This window comes from Prunus persica, chromosome G6 (assembly GCF_000346465.2).
Source record: "Prunus persica cultivar Lovell chromosome G6, Prunus_persica_NCBIv2, whole genome shotgun sequence".
Taxonomy (NCBI): Eukaryota; Viridiplantae; Streptophyta; class Magnoliopsida; order Rosales; family Rosaceae; genus Prunus; species Prunus persica.
Window position 1 is genome coordinate 244497 of NC_034014.1, and position 21422 is coordinate 265918.

A 21422-nucleotide genomic window follows, 5' to 3' on the forward strand; every position below is an offset into this window, starting at 1 on the left:
TCAACCAACTCCATGTTCTCTTCTTTTTCAGACAACAAAAAAACTCCACGTTTTTATACTCTTTTAATTTCATGTTCATTGGCAATTTGGCATGGCAAAAGGTAGGTAGGTATGTAGGCAGGCATGCAGCAACAGCAGCGGGCTCCGTGGTGGGGCCTTGTCTTGTTCAAAGCTGAGAAGAGAGAGAGAGAGAAAGACCATTTGTTTGTGCTGCCTGTATGTACCTGCACTGCACATACAATACAAGGGGGAACGGTTTACTCACGCGTCCTTTGAACTATCTCTGACTTTGACTGACCGGTGGGTGGGTCACTGCCTGCAACCCTTTTCCTTTATCTCAATTTCTCATCGTCCATTGGTTTGGTTCGTCTCATTTCTGTCCATTCGATGGGCAGAAACCTGAAAGGCAAGAAAGTTTTCTGTTTTGGATGCGCCGTGGTACCTCACTTTTCAATACCAAATACCAACCAAAACCAATTGCCTCTCTCTCTCTCCCTCCCCCCTAAGTTAACCAGCACATAGTAAAACAAAGAGTTAAACACTTGTTTGCTCAGGAAAGAGGAAACACCACAAAACAACAGGGACCCTATGTGTTAGAGATTACCAACACAATCCCCCCACCCCAATACCTTTTTTATCGTCAACAACAACAACTACAACATTATCATCCACAGTTTTATCATATCCAGCTGTAAATAAAATCACTGGGAGGGACTCAGTAAAAATATTCAGATAGTGCGGGAAATTCAGAGACAACTACTTTGTATCTTATATTATCATATTTCGAATTACTACTCTAAGCTCATTTCAAAAAATGTATCTGACGGAAGGGGAGAGAGGATCATATCATTCATTTCAATATCAGTTTTTGCCAAGTCACATTTTGCATTTTAAGGGCTCTCCCATCACAGCCTCCATCCAGAAAACAAACGACTCTTCAATTTCAGGGGATGGGATGACGCCACCACTCGAAAACTTGCTTGATATCCTTCAAACCACCTCTCTGAAAGGCAACGTGTAGCATCCATTTATCATTTAAGATAAACATAACATAAGATCACTCCAGCCAGCTGCACCTTGCTGTGTAAACCCATCACCACAATTTAAAGTTCATCGTGGCCTTGCGGTTGTTCTTTGTTCAACAACTCTAATTTGTGTTGCAGTTCCTGTCACATTTTATCCCATTAGATAATTCAACGCAAGAGAACAGCAGCAAACCTTCTCCTCCCCCCCTCTCCCCCCCAACTGAAAAAAAAAAAAAGATAATTCTTGAAGGAATAATACCTGAAGTTTTTCCTCCAAGCAAAGGGCTGGAGTAGATAACAATGCTACATACCTGTCATAGGAAACTGAAAGTTAGATCCAGGTAATACCACTACTACATATCTACCATGATAAACAAAAACCCCTTTGCGAGAGAGAGAGAGAGAGAGAGCAATTCTTACTCGCAACGGCTTGGTTCATCAACATCAGCAACCTCATTTTTCAATCCACACTTAAGTCTGACCTGCATATAAAACAAGATGTGTAAGAACGCATGTCAAAATGAAAATCAAACCAAAACTTCTGTTATGCTTTTCTAATCTTCAATCCCAATTTTAATGGATATTTATACTAGTCATTTGTGGTGTCTAGCAAACCCATGACCCACCATTGTCTTACAATATACCCATTCAATAATCACATTTTAAGTTCTCCATTGAGATTTAAATGTTAAAACCCACTCCAAAAAATAACTTCGACTGAAAACAAACAATTCAGGAGATACGAGTTTCATTAAATAACAACAATCGGAGAATAATATGTAAAAGCATGATGATAACTACCTTCAAACTTCTATCGGGCCCATTCCAGCACTTATCACCATTTGCAAAGACCATGACTTTATATGAGTCCTCAAATTTTTCCCAGCTCCTATTTTCCCCAAGATTACATAAAAACAAAAATGTAGTACGTAAGCTAATCGAAATGAAAGAAACATATGCAACAGCACACACACAAAAGCACACAGAGGTAACTCAGATAGCGACATCATTCATGTCATATGCTTGATATTTCCTAACAGATTGCCAGAACACAACTGAATCTATAATGTTTGCACCAGTATCGACAGCAAGCTGCTGCAGCTACATATGGGGGTACATATGCACGCAGCCAGACATGCTCAAGTAATTGGATTCAAAATCTAATGATCCAACCACTTCCAAAATGACTTGCCTTCTTTTGAATTGAATGCAAGGACGACAAACTAGAAACGAATTTCAAATTGGCTTACAACAGCTAAGATGTAGTGCTTGACCTCTGACAAGGATCTCTTAGGTGGAGGAAGAATAAAATAGCTGCTCCACACCTAGAAAGAGTAAATATACGGTCTCCGGTTGTTTCATAATTCTATGATTAGTGAAACATGAATACAAGACATAGTCTAATTCTGAACCCAAACCAAACTTTTGACAACTTGAGCAAATGCCTAAGGCTAAGAACATGATAGATGCATAACTTGATCTTCATTTTTGTCCACCCAAAATGACACCTATTTGTTCCCATATTTTCTCCTTTTTCTTGTAAAAGATATATGGGAAGCTATCAATATATAGGGGGGAAGTAGACACGTACCCTAAACGAGTTGTAGAGTGGCCCTCCACCTGGGAAGCTTGTTTATATGGGCATACTTTGTAAACATACCTGAACAAAGAATTTTGGGTGCCCAAAGGTCAGATCAAACATGAAATTTCCTTAAAAATCAAAACTGTATTATTATGACATTTTAAAGCTATTAAAATAAGACAAAAGTCCGTAACTTATTCTGCTTGCTTTCAAAACAACGATCATAGAATGAATAGAACTCCTTATTTGGCCCTGTAATATCAAATTTGAGTTCAGCTTATGGAGGCCCAGAAACTGACCAACTATGCCATTAAAAATTATTGACCCAGCATATATATAGATGCAGCTCAAGACACACTAACCAAAATCATGTTTTAGCTTTTGTGTCAAACTTGATATTCTTGAATGTATCTTAGACAACTTGGCACTGGATTCATCATACTCCTTCCGTACACTAGCAGCTTCTGAAGAACAGATAAGTACAATGGGATGAGACATTCATATGTTCTTATACATGATCAAGCACCTAAGTAACGTCCAAAATTTTGACCGACTACCTGATCGGTTCACTGGAGTCTGAAATACATTAACAGCCTGTAGGAGGTTCAGCACAGTTTTTTGTATCTTCTCCAACAAAGATGTTGAGGTTGTTACATCTAAAGTACGGTCATTCAATAAAATTATAAGGAGCATAATAGTCCATCTAAAAAGCTTGAGTTGCAAATTAATGCACACAAGTCATCTGAGCCGCTGCATACCTGAGAAGTCTGAATCAGTGTCTGACTCATATTTGTATGAAGAATCAGAATCACCCTGATCCACCTCTCCAAAATCATCATCTACATCTTCATCATCATAACGTTGGTTGTCATCATCAGTTTCTGAAGCATAGCCATCATACTCCCCCTCATGGGTGTCCTTTGGCGCCTCTTCATGATCTTCATGATCATTATCTTTTGCATTATCAACGTCCCCTCCTTCCTTTGAGGCATCTTCCCCAGTCCAACGAGAAGCAACTAGGCGGCCTAACTCTTCCCTTGACAATGACTCAGTCTTTTCTGATGCATCCTTGCCCTGCAGATACATGATAAAGCAAAAACCCATTAGCTCCTAGTAAAAGATACCAGCTAGAAACTGTCAGAACACTTGGAAAATTTTGGCTAGTCATGATTTAATATTCCAAGTGAAAACCCTAAAAAATAATATCAGACAAATTTAATGCTTTTTATGTTAACACACTACTGTATTCGATGCCTATAATCAAAGTTCAATCATGGTCTCACCTAACAAAGTGTATATATTATCAACAGCTCTTCATAAGCAAAACATATAAGCCTTGAAGTTCATTATTCTATTCTTTTCATGAATATAAAGTTATCAACAACTGAAATCTGTCATACGACTATTTCTAGTTGACTTCATTTCTCCTACATATAGAAAAATGCAATAGGAGAAGGCTATTTGGTGGCAGATGCAAGAAGGAAAATTCTACTTATTTCGGCATTGATACTACACTCTTCACACCATGGAATTTCAACAATGTGTGCCATACCATCAGCAATCTAAACCTTGATGGAGTACCGTACATGTCCCCATGGTAGATCCTTTTTTTTTCAGTTTTGAATTTAATATATGAAATGATGTTCATATTAAAATATTTTGGCGAAGCATACCTTTCAGCCGCCAATCAATTAATAAATCGACCAAATATTGTGCAACCATAATTCAATACCTCATCAGGAGGCACCTTGCTCCCAGAACCAGAGTCAGTTTCAGATATAGCAACAGACTCTTCCTTCTGCTTTACTGCATGCTGCATTGAGATAATTTTGAAATAAACCCTTAATCTAACATGTAATGTAAGAACTGAAGGCTCCAATTCAACAGATTTTTGTTAAAGGATACTAGTTCAAAGACTTGGTTTACCTGTTCTACACCCTCAACCAAAGATCCTTTATGTTCAGGAGTATCAATATGATCATCTTTGGCAGCTAAGTCATCATGTTTCTCTGCTGTATCCTATGATAACACTGTCAATGTGAGAACTAGAAGAAAATAAACTATCTACACTACCAGTAAATAGTGATTATGGTCAAAGACTAATTTCAAGTGACAGAACTTATTTTATAATGTCATAATCAGTCTTGATTTCAGTTGCATGCAGGAAGAGTCTCCTATGTGAAAAATATCATGTACGTGACAGATAAGTCGCAACTTCAATCAGCAGAAAGACATTTTCAATGTGGCTGAAGGAAGAATATATACCTTAAGTGTGAGATACCTACAGTCTACATATATATTTTCAAAGTTCTCCAAATAGCACTTAAAGTATAGAACAAAGCAGCCCATGTGGGTAATTAACCTAACCTGATATGAATGAGAATCCTCCAAAATCCCAATTTTATCTTCATATGTACTTTCTGTAGGTTTATGTTCACCGTCAGAGTTCTCCACAACCTCACTTCTGCCGTGCTTAATTTCCTCTTCAACTTTGGTTTTCTCTGGGTTAGCTTTCTCTTCGGCTTCTTTTCTCTCCTGCTCTTCTTTTTCCTTCTGTAACCGTTCCTTCTCTTCTGCCTTCTCTATTTGTTCTTTACGCTCTACACAATAGGTGAGACAAAAGAACTGTTATGACATTTAACCATTATATTACCAGATAATCATAGAGATGTTAAATTATCTATGTTTAGCAATTCGGCATGGACAGACGGTCAACTACCTAAAAAATGCATAGAGAGGGTGAGAGGGGTGAAACAAAAACAAACTGTTACATAAGATGTGGTGTCGCTTTTGTTCTGGTAAATTATCAAATTCTTAAATTCCCTTAATAGAAAATATAGTCTTTAAAATATACAAAATATACCTATTGATTTTATAAGTACAACACAGCGAGTTTTGACTAAATAAAACCACAAATAAATAACCTGCAAGCCTAAAAACCTGGGGATGATGATGATGATGTCGTAAAAATAAGACATGACATGACAGAACTATACCTTTCAGCTGTTCAACAAGCCTTTTCAGTATTTTCTCTTCATTTTGCAACTTTGATAGTTCTGCCTCGTCTTTGGCCATAGCTACTCTGGCTTGTTCAACTTCATGCTTCCGTACAGAAACCCCCTCGTGGTAAGTAGCAATCTTCTTTTTCAGCTTATCTCTGGCCACTTTCCCAGCCTCCCAACATGTATTTGGGCACTTTACTTTACCGTCATACTCATCACTCCCATCACAGCAGTCTCCAGATTGCAGATAGGTAAAGATGTGTAAGAGATGAAATCAATCAGCCAGGTAAAAACAGTTATATGGTTCAGTTATTAAGGAATTGAGAACTGGTTTTCTTAAGTTTCAATCGTGATAATGATGCTTTTTCTATACACATCTCTTTCCCATTAATTTGGAAACAGCATTGCAAGAATTAACAGCCTCCCATTAAATATTTTTAATGTTGCCTATTCGCCTTGCAAAAACAAAAATCGAAATAAAACACAAAAGTGCAGCAAGTCTGTGATGGTACACATAACATATAACTTCTAATGCTATTTGTACTGTCAGAACACTTACCACAAATTCCATCATTCACTCTAGATGAAAATACCAGGAGAGGTGTGTGTCCCACATTCCGACAATAGAATTTTCCACCTGGGCATGCAGATGTACCTACAATCCATAAAAAGACAATATGCATTTTCGTCAACAAGAAAATGTTTTATATATCAACAAGGAAATCAAATCCAAGTTTAGCCATCAACGAAACCATATATCAGGAAATATCAAATGAACCAGACACGTAAAAATCACGCCAAAATATAGCAAGAGCTAAAGGCAAATCCATTACTATGAAATGATATATACAATTAGAGAGGCCCATTTTGCTAAAAGAATGTAATGAAGGAACAACCAAATCTAAAAGCAAACAAGTGAACGAAAGACCAATAGCTATTACAATATGCAATTGCAAATGGCAACCGGTAGAAATTATGGTGTGGTTACTAATTTATTACAAATACACAGGGGCAAGCAGCTCAAGAAAAATGTGATATTAGAGAAAATAATATAAATAAATTGAGAAAGAAGGAATGAGGACCAGGCTCGTCGGTGCCATCAGGGCAATCGCAGAAGTCATCGTTGAGCTGAGCTCTGCTGAATTTCTTGGATCCATCTTTGCATTTTATCACCTCCGATGATTTGTAGTATTTCTCATCTGGGCATTCAAACAAATCCCAATAGTCAGTAACAACCGCACTCAGATTACTACTATTTTTTATATTTTTAGAGACTTAAAATATCTGTATATATGTATTTTTTTAAAAGTGAAATCATAATAATGAGAAAGAGATTGCAGGACTTGGTGGACCTTCGGGAGAAATTCCGAGAAATTGGTTCTTGGGAGAAGAAGATGCTGATCTAACAATTGATTCTGAGAGTAGACACAAAACGCACAGCACCACGGCAATGAAGCGCATCTTTACCTTCATCTTCACTTTGTTGTTATTAATCGATGATTCGGACTATTAGCTGTAATTGCGTTTCTTTCTCAGTCCTCAGACAAACAAGACCAGAGAGAGAGAGGGGAGAGAAATAAATGGGCTCAGGCTGAGGACTTCGACGAGTACTCGTAGTATGGCGTTTCGAGCTGTAAAACGACGCCGGCTTCACGAATATGAGATCAAGCCAGCACCAAGTTAACGGGAGTTACCTTTTTTGTTTTTTTGTTTTTTTCCCCTTTCTTTTACTTTTCTTTTACCAGAAGTTAACGGGAGTTTTACCATGAGTTTATATGAACTGCTACTGTGACAACACGAAAATTTAACTGCGACTATGCTTTATCTTATCAATGGGGTTCGTATGGTAGGGCGATTTTGATGTTGCCAAGAGAAGTACCATTATTATAAGAGTTAGTTGGTTTTAATAATATTGGAAGAGAAAAATTCGAATACACAACTGCAAGTATGTGCGTAACTATTCTTAATTACTTGAATTATAAGTTTTTTGTAATAAATAATTTAGAAAGAAAAAAAATGTTAGGTCAATATAACCCATTTATGTATGCCTAATAGTTGAATGAGATACTCTTGTAATTACTTAACTAGTCCAATTCGACCTAACCCTACCAAACAGGACCTAAGGTCATGAAGTTTCTCCAATGGTTGCTATTGTTTCCTACTAGCATGCTATTGTTTCTTACTTGCAAACCATAGGAACATCTTCCATAAAAACAAAAACTATAGGAACATCGTAATTGTTATAAAACTAGAGGGAGAAAATGTAGAGAGAAGTGATATGCTAAAGATAAAGCTTCACCATGTTTATTCCTTCCTTAATCTTTGGTAAAACCACCTATTTATAGGCTTACAAGATAGAAGATTGAATACCATCATTTACAATATACCTATAGGTTACAAGTACTAATTACAAATACTTAGTGCATAGGTTACATAAAATCCAACGGTGGAATATTAAGAGGTATGGTGGTCATCCACCAACTCATGCATTTACAACACTCCCCCTTGGATGTCCACCATACAATAACATTGTTTCCTCATTAAAAACCTTGCTTGGAAAACCCAGTGGGACAAAACCAAAGCGAAGGGAAAAAGAGTGAAACTTTCTTCTGAATCATTGATATGGTGTTGGATGAGCTTATATTGCCTCGTTAAAACCTTGCTAGGAAAAACCCAGTGGGACAAAAACCTAGTCGAAGGGAAAAAGAGTACAACGAGCATCTGCCTTGAATGTAGTAGAATTGGGATGCTCCCCCTGATTAATATCTCTCCTTCTCTGATTTGAGGAATACAAGCAACATTGTCTTCATACATGATCATCTATCACACTATTCAACCTGCTTTTCACTTTTCAAATTATTGAAATCTTTAGGAGTATCAACAACTAATTTAGTAGTTAGAATATGTTACAACAATATCAAATTTGAATTCAAAATACTCAAACTCTTAGTGTTAACTCTTAATTAAGAATATTGTGGTACTTTATATCCTTCAACAGGTTGCTTCATCTGATATATCTCAAATATTTTATGAGCTTTGAGGATTTCCATGTACCATATAGTCTTAATAAATATGCATTTAACACATACTATAAGTTTTGCGTTAAAGTAACAACCGCACTTATAGAAATGTGGATGCATTTACGATGAGATTGGAGACTAAAACCACATGTCTCTCCCAGGAAACCTTATGTCATATTAGTGATCTTATTTCACTTCACAAACACCAATTCGTAACCTTCATACTGAACATTTGTAATTTGGTGTTTGAGTTATAGGTTCAATATCCAACTCTTCTTATTTAGTGATAAATGGAATTGCCTATTTCCATTTTTGGCCAATCACTTAACTTGTCGACATTCATGAAACGTGATTTAATATAATCATAGCCCTTGATGATTGTAGTAGCTACTAATAAACCAAATGTATCATCAATTTGTGATCCCACAATTCTTATGTGCATGCACATGCATAATTTATAATCATCTCATTGCTTTGGGGTACCAATGCCTCTTCAGGGGCTTATGTTGTCACTTATGGGACAAACATCTCTTTTACAATGAATTATTTAGAATATGTGGATCATAACCTCCTATAGAGCGTTATTTTTTATAGGGCTTGAATTTTTCAAATAATCTCCATTTCTGAGGAGTTAAGTCTTTAGAACCTATATTCCTGACATGCTTCAGGCATGCATTATATATATAGTCACCATGTTAATGGATTGTGATACGAGAATATCAATCCATGTTAGCATATGTACAACTTATATATGCATTATCTTGATGAGACAAAAGCGGATTGATTCAACACTATTTCACGACGTTCTTTAGGAATTGTCATTTCTCCCCCTAACGGCGGAAAAATTGTCTCAAAATGTAGGAAAATAAACTCACAGTCGTTATCAAATATGTGACCATTTTAGTAGGCACATTCAGTAAAACTGGTGAAGTGATCCATAATTAGATGTTGTATAGGCTCACAAATATCCCCTTGAATTATTTCAGGAAAGGTGGCTCAAAGTCAATTTTTGACTGAGATGATCTTATGACAGCTTTTATTTGTGAGCGTTCTTTGTAATGATATTGTTGGACAAGACAATAATTTGAGTCTTTAAACGATGTCCTTACAAATTTATAAAAATCTTATGCATCATTGTGGGACATGGATTGCCAAGATAGTCATGTCACAACATAAAAGTTATTCGGTCGATGAACTTCTAGTTCATGACATCATAATCTTCAACTATAATAGTTGTGTAATATTGGGGCCTCAAGAACTTTTGGTTCATAACATCATAAACTTCCTACCCACAAAAGAAAGTAGGAAGTTTCTCCAATAGACGCCTCTGGCTATCAATATTGGGGCGGTAATACAAAACATTACCATTGTAAAACGAAATTAATTAATAACCTAACATAAATAAAATAAAATATAATAAAATAAGTAAAGTGGTATAAACAAGGAATAAAATAAATCAATTAAAGATTATGAAATTCCAAGATAATCCAATATTAATGTGGATTCAATATGTAGATAAAACTACAAGTTTAAGAATTGGATTTCCAACCAATTCAGGTTCATATAGGCTCAAATAAGTAATGAACTTCAAGGTCATATATAGTATTAAGATCCATGAAAAACTATGAACTTCAGGTTCATATCAATATATATTCGAAACTTCAGGTACAAATACGTAGATCTAAATAAATTGAATTAATAGTTGTGCTTTGAACTTTATACTCAAATCGATGTATATGCACTCGAAACTTCTGGTTCAAGTTCTTGACATATGTAGGCCTCATGGAATTCTGATTTTGATTAATACAAAATCGAGGAGTTTTATGTCCTTATGTGCTCTTTAAATTCGCGGAACTTCACGCCCTCAATTATTTGGAATCAAAGAACTTCAGGTTCTGATTCAATCAAAAGGACTCTATATCCTAATCTAGTTATATGATGAGGATCACAGAACTTCGGGCCCCTGATCTTTTGTATAATTCAAACTCATCATAATAATTAAGATTATACTTAAAATTAAATAAACAAACAAATAAAAACAAAAACATGGCATTATATTCATGTGTAATAAGAATAAGAATTTTTTTCTTAAACAAGCATGATGAAGTCTGATGGTGAGTACAAAGAAACTCTATACCATGTGATGACTTTAGCTCATATAAGAAGAAAGAAAATTCAGAGAAAGAAAACATACCAAGAGCAATGTCGTGCTGATAACGTGTTATAAAACTAGAGGGAGAAAATGTAGAGAGAAGTGATATGCTAAAGATAAAGCTTCACCATGTTTATTCCTTCCTTAATCTTTGGTAGAACCACCTATTTATAGGCTTACAAGATAGAAGATTGAATACCATCATTTACAATATACCTATAGGTTACAAGTACTAATTACAAATACTTAGTGCATAGGTTACATAAAATCCAATGGTGGAATATTAAGAGGTATGGTGGTCATCCACCAACTCATGCATTTACAACAGTAATGCAATTATCTTAGGCAACATGTTTTGTGCCCAATCAAAGTCATACGTGTGGCGATTAAATTTATAAATTAATTATTAATTTAATAATATATAGAGTCAAATTCATACATGAACTATCAATTTTTTATAAATGCATACACTAACTCTTATAAACCCGGCCGACTCATTATTGACGAAGTCCAATGAATGACTTGTTGGGAAAATTTATCATCTCTACTTTGCAAGAATTCTTCTCTGCTTAAGTTACAAATTATAAAATACTACGGTAATATAGTCACGTAGTATATTTTATATACGTGTTATAATATGGATGGACAACATTGTTTATTTTAAGTGCTGCTAAACGAACCCAAAAATTAACGGAATACACCCTATAATCTAAGTTAACCCTAATATTTTAATCAAAATGTAAAATTAACCAAGTACACCCTATTTAACTAGCAAAAATAGCATTAGTACAACACTCTAATACCAATCATAAACTAAGTTTCTCTTTTTACATGAATCTATGCCCTCTTTTTAGATTTTGAGTTTCATCAAAATCTTTAATTTTGTAGTACCAATCCTAAACTAGTACTCGCTGCGTTATTCGTGAGCACCAAGCAATAAGAAGACTTTTCTATATCTGATAAGGGTTGAATATAGTGAGTAAAGTGTACTTATTAAAATTTTATTTGTTTCACAATTCAATATATCATTTTTAATCATTTTATATTATGATAAATTAGTAATTTAATAAATAATTTGGTAGTAGGGTGTACTAAATTAATTTTAGAGTTCGTTTAGCAGCATTCTTTATTTTTCTCTTTTAAATGAGTAGCATCAATAAATATCCACTTACATTATAGTACCTGTTATAACACGGCAGTATTCTATATAAAAAAATTCACAATATTGATCTAAAACACAATATTTTATTATTTTTAAAACGGCCACAGAAGAAGTATATTACACATGGCCTCTTCCCTTTTTCTTTTTCTTTTTTTTTTTGGCCGGGGCATGCGCCACATATATCCCTAAAACCCCACAAAAATCGCTGACTGGAAATATACATAATTACATACATAGCCAGTGACAGACAGACGCATTATCTGAATCTCCAGGGCTGAACAATGGAGGGAAGCTCGCTTCTCAGTCACAGCTGCTGCTCTTCTCCCACTTTAAAACCCCATCTATCTTTCTCATTAAGTTTCACTCTCTCCTCTTCTTCGTCTTCTTCTTTGCTCTTCGGAAAATCCCACCTTCTGGGTTTAATCCAAAGACCATTGTTGGCCACCGTATCGCTATCCTCCCCTCGAACCTCTCTCCGCACTTCGACCTTCACTCTCGACGAAGCTCTGGAAAAGCCCAACAGTGATTCAAGAGAGATGTTGCCCAAGATTGATAAGAGTGGCAGATTTTGCAGCCCCAGAGCCGCCAGAGAGCTCGCTCTGTAAGTCTTATCCTATTTTATTACTTATTCATATTCATCATTTACTGTAAACTGGGACCGTGTTTGTTTCTTGGAGACATGGTGAAGGCGAAGGTGAGGAAAATGCTTACAGAAATAGTAATTATGAGAATTATTGTTTCATTTCCAGCCTTAACCATGATTAACCCAGTTTACTTCAACGCAGGTCGATTGTTTATGCTGCTTGTTTAGAAGGTTCTGACCCAGTACGGTTATTCGAAAAGCGAATGAATGTCCGTCGAGGTACCTCTCCCTGCCTTATGGAATTTTGCTTTGTCCATCTCTCTTGTTGTTGCTTGTAATCTATTCTGGATGAATCCTTCCATCACTCGAATATGCTTATGTTGTGAATTACTTATCACACAATTTATATTTCCAGAACCCGGGTATGAATTCGACAGGGCTTCGTTGCTTGAATATAATCCCATGAGCTTCGGAGGACCCCCGGTCACAGTTGAAACTGTCGAAGAAGCAGATGAGCTTCTGCGGAATGATGAAAAGGAATCTGCAATTGGTAGACATCTGACAATTTAGACTTCACATGCTCTCTAATTACATTTTTATCTCTTTTTTCATTTTTTCAAATATCACATGGTCCTTTGCTAATACTTCATCTCTGTGCTAGAAACTATTTTGAAATAAGTTGATGGCGACTTGGGAGAAGTTAATTGCAAATGCTTTACTCTCAACCATATAGCTTGTTACAAAAAACTTAGAGACCCTATCAAAAGTATACATTTTGGAGTTTCTTTTCTCATGGTAGCTTGTAAAAAATCTTTATGTGATTTGATGATCAGTTCACTCACATCATTTTCGTACAATGAAATATACCTTTTTCCTTTCATCTGATCAAAACAGCAATTTGCAACTCAGGCTAAAATTTGAACAATAGCTTATATGTTATACAACTGGACTTGGGATGATTTATAATGGGGGGGCAATATGTGATAATGCTAATTTTTTCGTTCAAATAGTTTTTCTCTTTCTTTCCTTTTGCATAGAGGGGGTTACTTACCTGAAATCTATATGCATTTTCAAGAACTTGTGATGAATAGTTCCATAACTTACTTCACAAAGTTGTTAGGTCTCATGAGCTCCAACTTCCCTAGACTTGTGCTCCTTACATGCTCTAAGGAACTTCTCCTGTGCTTGTAGCTTTACCAAAATTTAGTTGATGGGTTTTTTTTTTGCTGCTTAGTTTTCCATTTTATTTGCCACTATTACTTCCATGGGAATAAAGTCTGTTTACTTTTTTCTTCTCAGAAGCAGAAGTTCTTGCAGCTCCTCCAAAATTGGTATACAGCAAACTGATTTTGCGGTAAACCTTCTAAGTGTTTTGATCTAAATTTCAGTGTGTAACTGTAACTGATATGTAGCAAGTGGTGGAGCATGTCATTTTCAGTTTTCTTTTCCATTATTGCATATACGTGTGTGTTGAGGGTGACGGGTTAGAGAGCAACTAACTATGTCTTTCTTTTTGTTACAGATTTACTAGGAAACTTCTGGTTGCAGTCATGGATAAATGGGACAGTCATGTGCTTGTCATTGACAAGGTTGCCCCTCCAAATTGGAAGGTCAGATACACATTTGTGCTTGTTGTGGTACATTGGGTATGGTTGTGCATTGACTGTCCAATTTTTTATTTGCTTTAACCTTGATGGGTCTTTACACTTGTTCTTAATCGGCTCAAAGTGTGTATGAAAAACATACTAACTCTGAACTTAAAGGTAAATATCAGCATAGCTGGCTTATTTACTATATTAACCATTCTGCATTGTCCTTGCATAGCTCTATGAAGCTATTTTGTTTCAATCAAGTGAGTTGTATTCTCCGCTCATGTTAGGGCTGTTTGGCTCAAAGCTTCCATTAGGATTTACTTATCATATATGCTGCTTTAGAAGTTGCTAGCATAACAATACAACATTGGAAAAATTGCAGCTGGTTCATAAATTGCTCATTTCCTAAATGAGGCATCAAATCGAGTTCAATTTTTTTTTTCCTGGGACAAATTTAGTTCAGTTTAATTCAAAAAATATAATGTTACAGATTTCATGATATTTACTTCCCATTGTACCACTGCTTACAAATTTTTTACACCACATCTATCCCTAACGTTCAGGATGAGCCAGCTGGCAGAATCTTGGAACTTTGCATCCTTCACTTGGCAATGTCAGAAATAACAGTGCTAGAAACACGACACCCGATTGTCATTAACGAGGTACAATCTTCTATACTTTCATAACTTGTAAGTATATTTGTTTTATTCTTTAAAAAAAAAAAAAAAAAGGAAAGTCTAACTGTATTATTCCCTTGCCAAATGTGCTTCATTTTAATTAAACATGGTTGATTGTGAAGGCTGTAGATCTTGCTAAACGGTTCTGTGATGGATCTGCACCCCGTGTTATCAATGGTTGTCTTAGAACATTCGTGAAAGGTATTGAAGAAACTGGTGGTTTAACAACGGCCTTGGGGTATAAACAGAAAGTGGTCACATGATGTATGAAGTGATCTTGTTTGGAAGTTTTGTTGTTTTGTAATTGGAAATTCTGATGGTTGTTTGGTAGGCTGAAGAGTCTCAATTTGGGAGTAATTCTTTAGTAACTGTGTAGGTTTTGGAAAACAATGGAGGAAATTACTTTTCTGTTTCCATTGAAGTGGAATCTAATCTACAATGAGAAATGGAGGCCATGGAGGCAGCCAACCAGTGTTGTAATAGCTGAAAATTTAAGAATTATTATGTACATGATAAATGTTGATATTCAGATAATGTCATGAGTAGTTAAAGTTAAATTGTTTACTCAAGTAACAGTATCTATGTTTTTAAAGCTTTTGATCTTGTGTTCTTTCCCTTTTCTTTGTTGCTGAATCGATCTTGCACACCTTCAAGTAATGGTTAAGTAGCTATGTTTATTGTTTCAACTTAGTTACAGTATTCCGGAAGAAGAGAACTGAAATTATCATTTAGTCAGTCTTACAGATTGGAAACTTTTATATAAAAGGTTGGCTTTGCAATAAATTAATTATTAACGGAGGAAGGAAATTGATGAAGGTAACCAGTAAATCAGTATTTGAAGCTCACTCACGCTCTTGAAAGAAGTTGATGTATCTTCCAGTCTTCCTGATAGGCGGTAGGCTCACAATTCATATTCCATACATTGCACGAAGAACAATACGAGTGACGAATGAAATTTAAATGGTCTCATCCAGGCCTGAAGACTGTGGCATTCGGAAATTTTGAAAACAGCCGAAATTATAGAAATGTTAATAACATTTGGCACTCTCATTTGAAAAATAGCCTTAGTTTGTATATTAGTGTTCTCAGGTTCGAACCTATATGATATCTTGATAATGTGTGTGAGAAACCCTCCAAAGAATTGGAGCATTACTCGAGGGATGTTGAGAGAACTCGAGTCGAGCGGCTATATTACTAAATCTTGAAGAATAAGGAAAAAAATTCGGAGCAATTGGAGGCCCAAAGATTTGCATATATGGGCTAGGATGGGCTTGGGCTTCTCACTTGAGTTCGAGCCAGTGCCTCTGGCGTCTAGGGTTTCAGTTGTAATTGACCCTATAAAAGGAGCACGAAAGCTCTTTCCCTCATACAAATCAACTCGCAAACCGTACATTAGGCTTTTTGTTGCTTCGGTGCCGGATTCGTCTCCTTCACCAAACCTCATCAAGCTCTTGTTGTTTCGGTGGTAGAGTCTTCTTCTTCCCCAAACCCTAGTGATTCTGTCTATCTATCATCTATGTATGGATCTGAGGCCTAAAATTGCAATTGTTTGATCTTTGTGGATCAAGGAATCTATCCTTAGGCTATAGTGAATACCCTACATTCGTATTTTATCATATATTTATATGTATGTATTCAACCTTTAGCTCCGATTTTCCTTTCTTCCATATAGGATATTATCGGTGACAAGGTTGATACATTTATTTTTATGTTTTTCTTCAAATTTAGATTTATTTTCTGGGTGCAGCGAGTGAGGTGTGATGTTGGGTGATGAAAAAAATCGGACGGATTCCCAATGATAACATTATTGTATGATATTAAACCAGCTACTTCTGACTACATCCTTCCCTCCCTCTCTTGTCCTCCAAAATTTTCTTGTTTTAACTTTTAAGAACGTGTCATTATTATTACTTGTTCCGAATATCTTCAAGACTAAATCTTGGAGATTGAATAGTTTTGGGCCGTTGATGTAGATCAATATTTGCTACTCTTGATGGGATCCTCAATGATCCCATCTGATGATTCTTATCCACCAAGATCTCTGAGGCCTACTTCTCTTTTACTTTCAATATTCTCAAACGTCTCTTTTCATAAATTTTTAGTCCCATTTGATAACCATTTTAATTTTAGTTTTTAATTTTTATTTTTTGTGACAATGGTCAATTTTGATTTTTAGTTTTTATTTTTTTGTGACAATGGGAGTTAGGATACGATTGAGAGAGATGAGAGATGATGGGAGGAAGGACCCCATCCTCTTATTTTCCCTCTCAATTCCATTTTCACTTTCATTCTCTCGTCAGGTCATGTATCTGTGACTGATATAGGGTAGCGGAAAGATGAAAAAATGGACTGGATGCTGAGGGCATGATGAAAAGCTCAGCATGAAAAATAATGTCCCTAGCAGAACAGAAACTAATAAAGATATCCTTCATAAAATAATCTTTTACAAATTTCTCCAATATTAAGTTTGTGTAAATCTGAAAGATAATGAAGCATTGGTGTATTACTAGTACTATGGACTGTCGGTCGTTGAACTCCATAATTATGTGCGCTCTGGTGTTTGTTAGCGGTGTGGTGAATTAAGAGAGGGTTATATATTCATACTAAACCGAAAAATAAAATTATAAAGAAACTCTTAAGATCAACGTCTCAAGCTCAACCCCTACTTTCACGTAGGATTTTATCACTAATGATCCTTGAAATTTTCACAAGTACTTGTTTGGTATTGCTTATTTTTAGCCATAAGAGATAATAAAATCTATTATTGTGAATAATTGCTATGAGAGAAAGCAATTAAGAGAAGCTAGTAATAAGTTGTTTTCATTTTTTTATTATACGGGATCAATTTTGAAGAGACTTTCAAAATTTCAAAAATAACCTCATCTTTTTTTTTTTTTTTTTAACGCTCTCGTCTCTCTTTTCCTTCCTATCGTTCGTCGTTACACCCTCTCTTCCAGATTTCTCATTCTAGAGCTATCACTCTTCTTCTCTTCCATTCGTTCTTCAATTTTTGTTGTTTGATCGATTAAAGCACTCTCTACAAGCCGCAAGATTTAGGTAAGAGACATATTATGTTTATTTTTCTTGTCAATTTCTTTCCTCCTCGGTTAGGGTTAGAGAAGCTTCTCAATATGTAATGGGTTTATTGTACAAATCAAACTGGTAAACTTTCGTCCAAAAAAAAAGAAACGGATAAACAATGAAACTATGAGCATGCATCAATGATCCCTAACTTATTTGTAACTGATTAAATTTCGTTTTGGCTTCTTTTGTTTCGCATCTTGTGATAGGACATGTCATTGCATATGATAGCAATAAGCACAACCTGAATCTTGCCAAGTTTTTTACCTCAATCTATAAACTCAATTCGTTTTGCTTTACTTTATTTTTTTCCTTTTCTTGCATTTTAGCAATAATAATTAATAAAATAAGCCTACACTTTTGGGGTTGGGTTCATCAAGAACAGTCATGCTGAGCAGGAACGACGACCTTCAACTAGCTAGCTATCAACAGCCACTAGTATGTGTTGAAATTTGTGTATTTTTATGTTTGAATTCAAACATTGGCGTTGTGGAGGTCTGTGTAGCTATTTGTTTCTTTACATTGTGTTATTCTTAGGGGTGGGCACGGTTCGGTTTGGACCGGTTTCGGGGGAAAAATGGAACCTGATCCGATAGTGCAGACCGGTTCGGTTTGGACCGGTTCTGCTCAACATCCATACAGAAATCCGAACCAACCCAGACCTGTCCGGTTCCGGTTCGGTTCTTGCGGTTCCGGTTTTTTTTTTTTTTTTTTTTTTTTTTTAAATTTTAACAAATCTGCCCAAAATGTATTTTATATACTAACATACCCCAAATTTGAGGTTCCATCAAGCTTTCAACACATTAAAATGAATCCAACTTCAACAAAAATACAATCCAAATTCAAATGAATCCAACTTCAACAAAAATTCAATCCAAATTCAATCCAACTTCAACATCATCAAAATGAATCCAACTTCAACAAAAATACAATCCAAATTAAATCCAACTTCATATAAATTACAACCCAAATTAAATCAAACTTCAACAAAATAAGTTCCAAAATAAATTACTAGCCAAATACAACCCAAATTCAATCCAAATATACATTACAACCCAAATTAAATTCCTCCTAACATTGAAAAGTAGTTGGAGCTATGGTGCTAGGTGTGGATGAACTCATAATATCTACATAAAAAAAACATAAACCCATTAAAACATTAGTCCAACATACATATTATATAATACATTAATAAAGCACATATAAAATTACAAAAACAAAAAACAAAGAAAAAAACTTAACATGATATATATTAACAAAAACACAACTTAACAACATAAACAACCCTCATATATACAATCCAATTACAAATTATCATTTCCAACTAAATGATAATATCAACACTTAACTAGAAAGCAACTGAAAAACAGAAACCAATTAACTGAAAAACTGAAACCAATTATACACTGTCAAACCTATGACAGCAGTAATAAAGCAAAACAAAAATATGCAAAACTGAAAATCTGCAAAACTGAAAAACTGCAAAATGAAAAACTGAAAAACTGAACAGCAACAGCAGTAATAAAGCAAAACAAAAATATGCAAAACTGAAAATCTGCAAAACTAAAAAACTGCAAAACTGAAAAACTGAAAAACAAAGATTAAAGCCCGACTAGGATAGTATGGTGATTACAAAATGTAGAGATATCTAAGTCTTCACATTTGTGTGTGATGAGAGAGAGATTTCTACTAATCTAAAACTAGAGGGTAAAATAAATTGGAAATTAAGCTCAGAGAACAGTGCATGGAAGCAAAACCAAATATTCCTCCATATAATTTCTGCTAAATGTAAAAACAAACAACTGACCGATACAAAAGGCATGAGTGGGTTCTTAATTAAACCTTTTTGGCTCTTTGCAAAAATTCCAGTGAAGTTCGTTGTGAAACTATGGCCCTTCAAACCAATTTTTTTCACATTTTGGAGAAAAGAGAGTTGAATTTTTGCTTCTTTTAGAATCTTTTTTTAAAGTTAACGTGAAATTGGATCCAGATGAAAACTTTAATAATCTTCTCTTCTTTTTTTAATAAAAAGTTTTCCGGCGAATTTCACCAGAACATTGCAACACAGATGCACACAGATGGCAGAGCAAATGCGAGCAAATTGTGGAATTGACCAACAAGAGAAACAAAGCGAATGAAAGGATGAAAATAGATGAACAAACCACAACCATCACAATTGTACAGGAGCACACATAGACAGCTTAAATAAACATAATATAAAGTTTATAAACTTACAGAAGCTTTGAATTTCTCAAGCTCTTTCTCTTGTTTGTGTTGGAGCTGTCGCTGTAGTGCCTGATTCTCCTCGGACATTCTGATTCTCCTTGCACGAATCTGAGACTGCACACGAGCAAGAGTCTGCATGCATCTTAGTGTGGTAGTTGCTTGCCGTTTAACAGATTGGCCCTCTATCAATGATTTCAACCTCACCAACCCCCTCAAAGCCCGCAATGCCCTTCTTGCCTGAAAATCACAAATTACATAAAAGCTCACTTAACACATACAGCTCATAGCTCAATAATGGACATAGAGATGGTCAGACAGAGAATCGAAGGGGGAAAAGAAACAAAACGAAAAAACAAAGAAAAAAGAAAGCCAGAAGAATTGAACCTGCTTGCGTGACGAGGACGACGGCGCGACGGCTGAAGAAGAACAAGGATGGCTGCAACAATGGCTTCACGCAGAGGAAAGGAAAGGTTCTTCGGGTTCGGCGGCTCTGAAATCAGAGAGAGGGAGAGGAAAAAAATCGAAGAAGGAAGAAGAAACCCCTAAATCGTGTGTTTTAGTTGTGATGATCCTGTGTGTGTGTGCGTACGGTAGTATTTTAGATACCCAATACAAAACAGCCACATGTTAACTATATATAAAATATAAAATATAAAAATATAAAATATATAAAATATATATTAATTAATTATATTGGACCGGTTCGGATTGGACCGGTTCCTTGTAGTAGAAAACCGGAACCGGAACCGGTCTGAACCGGTTCGGTTTGGATTTGACTCGGTTTTTGACTTTTTTAGTCAACACGGTTTTTTCCGGATTTTTTCGGTTTGGTTTGGTTCGGTTTTGCGGTTTTGCGGTTCTAATGCCCACCCCTAGTTATTCTTACTTAGCCTATACAAGGGGTTGGATTTCGATTAATTTGGTGTTTGTTTATTGAGAAAGCAAACAATTAAGTTTTTGGTTACTGATAATGTAAAGACCCAAACCTAAAATTCACATGTAATTAGTAATTTATTATGCAGAAAGACAATTTTGCCCTTTGACTCACTTATGAACTCAATGTTGACTTTTTGACCGAAAAGGAATTTGACAATTCCACATACATCGTTGCGTAGAGCACGACGACACGAGTTCATAGACACGAAGTAAGCTCGAATCGGAGTTGTAACGAAGAAAATACGATTAAAATATCACGAGGGGCAAAATGGTAATTAGAAAAATCAGATTTTTTTTATAAACCTCAGCTTCTCTCTCTCTCTCTCTCTCTCTCCCTCTCCCGTTGCCTTCCTCAGCCGTCACCTTCCAAGCACCATAACTTCC

The 21422-nt window shown here is 35.6% G+C and overlaps 2 protein-coding genes and 1 long non-coding RNA gene across 3 annotated transcripts; 1 reads left to right on the forward strand and 2 right to left on the reverse strand.

The window, feature by feature from the left end:
• Positions 596 to 7427, reverse strand: LOC18772582 (glucosidase 2 subunit beta). The gene is made up of 16 exons (XM_007204914.2): positions 6962 to 7427; positions 6692 to 6808; positions 6169 to 6264; positions 5604 to 5843; positions 4975 to 5207; positions 4534 to 4626; positions 4340 to 4420; positions 3366 to 3681; positions 3165 to 3263; positions 2970 to 3071; positions 2802 to 2859; positions 2617 to 2685; positions 1827 to 1914; positions 1446 to 1507; positions 1285 to 1336; positions 596 to 1166 (listed from the first exon to the last, which is right to left on the reverse strand). Exons 1-16 carry the CDS (start codon positions 7080 to 7082, stop codon positions 1104 to 1106), a joined length of 1890 nt encoding a protein of 629 aa, XP_007204976.1. The 5' UTR covers positions 7083 to 7427; the 3' UTR covers positions 596 to 1103.
• Positions 12144 to 15390, forward strand: LOC18772871. Its single transcript, XM_007205564.2, has 7 exons — positions 12144 to 12544; positions 12729 to 12805; positions 12942 to 13076; positions 13826 to 13880; positions 14049 to 14136; positions 14682 to 14780; positions 14918 to 15390. Exons 1-7 carry the CDS (start codon positions 12225 to 12227, stop codon positions 15056 to 15058), a joined length of 915 nt encoding a protein of 304 aa, XP_007205626.1. The 5' UTR covers positions 12144 to 12224; the 3' UTR covers positions 15059 to 15390.
• On the reverse strand, positions 18573 to 20710 carry LOC109949531. Its single transcript, XR_002271984.1, has 3 exons — positions 20487 to 20710; positions 20112 to 20339; positions 18573 to 19003 (listed from the first exon to the last, which is right to left on the reverse strand). It is a non-coding gene; the product is annotated as an uncharacterized LOC109949531 (long non-coding RNA).

Excerpts from the sequence above, each read along its gene's own strand:
- LOC18772582 (XM_007204914.2), bottom strand. The coding sequence starts at position 7,082 with ATGAAGGTAAAGATGCGCTTCATTGCCGTGGTGCTGTGCGTTTTGTGT. Across the intron at positions 5,208-5,603 it reads GCTTGTTGAACAGCTGAAAG|AGCGTAAAGAACAAATAGAG; the intron begins GTATAGTTCTGT and ends CCTATTGTGTAG. Across the intron at positions 3,072-3,164 it reads GACTCCAGTGAACCGATCAG|AAGCTGCTAGTGTACGGAAG; the intron begins GTAGTCGGTCAA and ends TCTGTTCTTCAG.
- LOC18772871 (XM_007205564.2), top strand. The coding sequence starts at position 12,225 with ATGGAGGGAAGCTCGCTTCTCAGTCACAGCTGCTGCTCTTCTCCCACT. Across the intron at positions 12,806-12,941 it reads GCGAATGAATGTCCGTCGAG|AACCCGGGTATGAATTCGAC; the intron begins GTACCTCTCCCT and ends TTATATTTCCAG. Across the intron at positions 13,077-13,825 it reads TGAAAAGGAATCTGCAATTG|AAGCAGAAGTTCTTGCAGCT; the intron begins GTAGACATCTGA and ends TTTTCTTCTCAG.